Genomic DNA, 3727 nt, shown 5'->3' on the forward strand with positions numbered 1-3727 from the left:
CTTTTCCAGGCTAAAGAGCCCCATAGCTCTCAGCCTGTTGTTGTAAGGTCTGTTTTCCTGACCTCTGATCATGCGCGTGGCTCTTCTCTGGACTCTCTCACAACTTCACTTCAAGGTCATAGCAGAAGTTCTCATGGTGGTGCCCTGTCAGATTCCAACAAATCTGTGAATGCTGCTAAAACACTTTGTCCCAGCAAGGACACAAGAAGGAAGGAAGGACTACATACAGTATCTTAAAGTAGATGGATTTAAGCTTTTATAACTCTGTTGAAACATGCACATTAAAATTGTTGGGTTTTATTTGGTGTTTTGTTTCTTATGTGCATTTGTATATTTGTGAATATAAATTTGATTAAGGTATAGTTTAGTTTTGTTTTTCATTCCAATTACTATTAGAGATATTAATGTTTTAGGAGTAAAATATGGTGCATCTATCGCAGTGTGAGTTACTTTTTAAAAAAAAACTTTTCAGTATAATCTTTATATATAGTGGCACTCTTTTATTTAATATGCAAAGGTAATCTAAAAATTATTTTAAAAAAATCTTATATTGCATAGTCATGGAAAATTGTCCAAAGTAAGACTAACATAATACAGGTAAACAATGCAAGTTTTTGGGGGGAGGGGATTTTTTTAACAGAGTATTTAAAATTAATCATTTTTTCAGATCTGATTAGCAATTATTTACATTCATAATGTTTCTGATAAATTTTAGAATAAATTTAATTAATGTAGGGTCCTTTTCTTTGTGTATGAAACACAAACATGTTTCTCCATGAAACATTTTTAATATCTACTACAAAGTTTTATGAAGTTTTTTACTTGCTAGGAAAAAAGCAGTAAATTCTTAGTCCTGCAAATAATTCCTTTCGTAGTGCAAAGTACTCAGTTCAGCGCATTTAGATTTTAAAGAACTTAAATATCTAAAAGTGAAGTACGATATCTATATGCAACTCATACTCTTGCAGGTGGCTCTGGACAGGTACAGCGGCTCAAAAATATGCAAATGGGCCTCTGATGCCCAAGAAGTGCCCTCATTATACAAAGATATTGACACCTACTACTACCATTGAAAAAAATGGGGGCACGTCCCCTGCATATGAGGCCTCTTATTAAGGTGCCTAAATACACATTTAGAAGACTGACTTTAGGCATTGAACTCAAATTCTGGCCCAAGTGAATTAAAAATAATTTACATTTAAATACTTGTTCCATTTTGCTGTTTCTGGGAATTTTTTGTTAAAAGCTATGGTAGTGTTTAGGTTTCATTAACTCTTTGGCTTTTATATGCTGAATGAATACATAGCATGTAGTAATAATCTAATGCACATACACGGTTTTGAAGTTAAGGTGGGTTTTCACACAAGGTATGTTTGATTTATCTTTATAAATGAAGTTGAACGAAGGGGAATGGAGGGAAGTTACTTTGCAAATTAATATTAATTACACCACTCCTAAGCTATAACTTGTACTCTACTTTCAGACCTTCAGCTTGACTATTCATTAACAGATGAGTTTTGCAAGAATCATTTCTTAGTAGGACTACTCCTGAGGGAGGTGGGAAATGCATTACAAGAGTTCAGAGACATCCGGCAGATTGCAATTAGTGTGCTCAAGAACTTGATGATAAAGCATTCTTTTGATGATAGATATGCTTCCAAGGTAAGTTACTGCTGTGTCATCAATAAGAAGTGTTAGAAGTTTAGGTATATACATTTTAAGGTTTTATGAATAGAACTTTGTTTCTATTAATTTGCAAACATAGTAGCAAAAGACCATAAATGTTTTTAATGTGAGGATATGTATAGCTAATGTTGCTAAAACATTGGTTTCTGCACTTGTATCAGCTTGTTAGTGCATGCACTTTTTCATTGTGCTAAATTGTTTTATGATTACTGCATTGCAGTTAAATTGGAATGAATATTCATTCAGTTAGGATTTCTTAGCAAAAAATGACTTTTTTTTAACACATTTATTTTAGTGAACATTAGCAATTAGCTTACAATTACTTTTGGTCAATCTTCCCATTATCTATTTGAGTGACAAGTAGTTAATTTAAATAAAATTAGCTGTAGCAGTAAACACTGAATTATTCTGAAGTTTCCTGTTTGTTTGTTTGCTAATTTGGAGACAACTGTACTATGGAGAAGCCATGATATTTTGATTGCAGACCTGATGGGCTACTCAAGTTCACATAATGTTAGTTTGACCTTTCCTGTATTTTGTTTAAACCAGAGGTTCTCAACCTTTTTCTTCCTGAGCCCTGCCCCCAGCATAAACTCCATGGCCCACCTGTGCCGCAACAACTGCCCGACTTCCCAGCCTTGCCATTACAACTCTAGGTATAGTGGGCAGGGCTTAGTGATGGAGAGGCCCAGGGCCACAGTAACCTGAGCAGCAGCAATACGGAGTCTCACCTGCTTGCAGGATGGAGGCTATGGGGCTGGGTGAGGTGGGCCTGTTCCTTCTTTGGGATAAACTTCAACCCCAGGTAGCCATGGCAGCTCTTCCATGTGCTGGGCCAGGCTGGCCAGATCCCCTGAAACCTTATTGTAGCACCCCTTATGGAGAACCATTAGTTTAAACCACATTTGAATACTGTAGATTTTCCTGTGACAGATATAATTAACAAGGAAGAAATTCCTTGTTTTGTAAATTTTAATGGCCATCCCTTTGAATAATGGCACACCAAGGGGAAAGTAGAGATTGTCATTGTGCATTGTTAAGGTAATGGATATGTCCTCAATCCTGATTTTGCAAATCTTTCCTATTGCTTAATAAAAACATTGGTGTCATACTGATTGCTAATGAGAACTATGAATTTGTTTTTAGAGCCACCAAGCAAGAATAGCTACTTTGTATCTGCCATTGTTTGGACTGCTAGTAGAAAATGTTCAGCGAATCAATGTCAAAGATGTGTCTCCTTTTCCTGTTAATCCTTCCAGCAGTGTGAGTGTGCACTCCTGATTCTTTTTTGATTATTCTCTTCTGTTTTTATCAGAATACATTCAGTAATATACCTATGATCTTCTGTATATTAGGAGTCTAGGATAAGATTTCTAAAGGTAGTGACATGGATAACTACCTCTTTAAATATCTGGTGTCAGTTTCTCTAGACGAGTCAAGCTGCACATACCGTTACTATCTGAACTGGTGTGATGCCTTAGGGGTGATAGTGTGGGCTTGGTCTACATCTAAAATTTTAATATTTTGCTGTTTATGAACCAGTGTGGGCATGCAAAATTTTCATCAAAGTCATAAAAATTGTAGATGTCTAAGAGGTGCAAGATGGATGTAGTATAGTGGTTGTGAACCTTTTTTCTATGTGAATCCTTAAAAATTTTGAATGAAGGTACATACCTCTTTGGAAATATCAAATGGACATGTTGGACCCCTTTGAATTGTAAATGTAGGTATTCATATACTTTTGATCGTGGTCATTTGTTGCAGACCCTCTAGACAGTCTGCAGACCTCTAGGGGTCCACGGATCACAGGTTGAAAACTACTGGTATAGTGTATATGTACTTGCTTTCAGAAATCTGTTTCTGAAATGTTGAAATTTAGTTCTGGGTGCCGCACTTCAAGAGGGACATGGAGAACCTGGAGAGGGTCCAGAGGAGGGCCACTCGTATGGTTGAGGGCCTCCGTGACCAGCTCTATGAGGAGAGACTGAGGGACCTGAATCTCTTCAGTCTCCACAAGAGGAGACTGAGAGGGGATCTTGTG

General features: G+C 36.7%; 1 protein-coding gene across 1 annotated transcript in view; it reads left to right on the top strand.

Annotated features, from left to right (window-relative positions):
• The window catches only part of DOCK9 (dedicator of cytokinesis 9), a 72255-nt gene that overhangs the window by 66979 nt on the left and 1549 nt on the right, over positions 1 to 3727 (top strand). Inside the window, exons 30-31 of the mRNA XM_019528493.1 lie at positions 1484 to 1662; positions 2833 to 2949. Coding sequence (XP_019384038.1) covers positions 1484 to 1662; positions 2833 to 2949 — 296 coding nt within the window. The remainder of the gene's footprint in view (positions 1 to 1483; positions 1663 to 2832; positions 2950 to 3727) is intronic.

The sequence above is a fragment of the Crocodylus porosus genome, unplaced genomic scaffold (assembly GCF_001723895.1).
Source record: "Crocodylus porosus isolate Cpor-Errol unplaced genomic scaffold, CroPor_comp1, whole genome shotgun sequence".
NCBI classification, from domain to species: Eukaryota; Metazoa; Chordata; order Crocodylia; family Crocodylidae; genus Crocodylus; species Crocodylus porosus.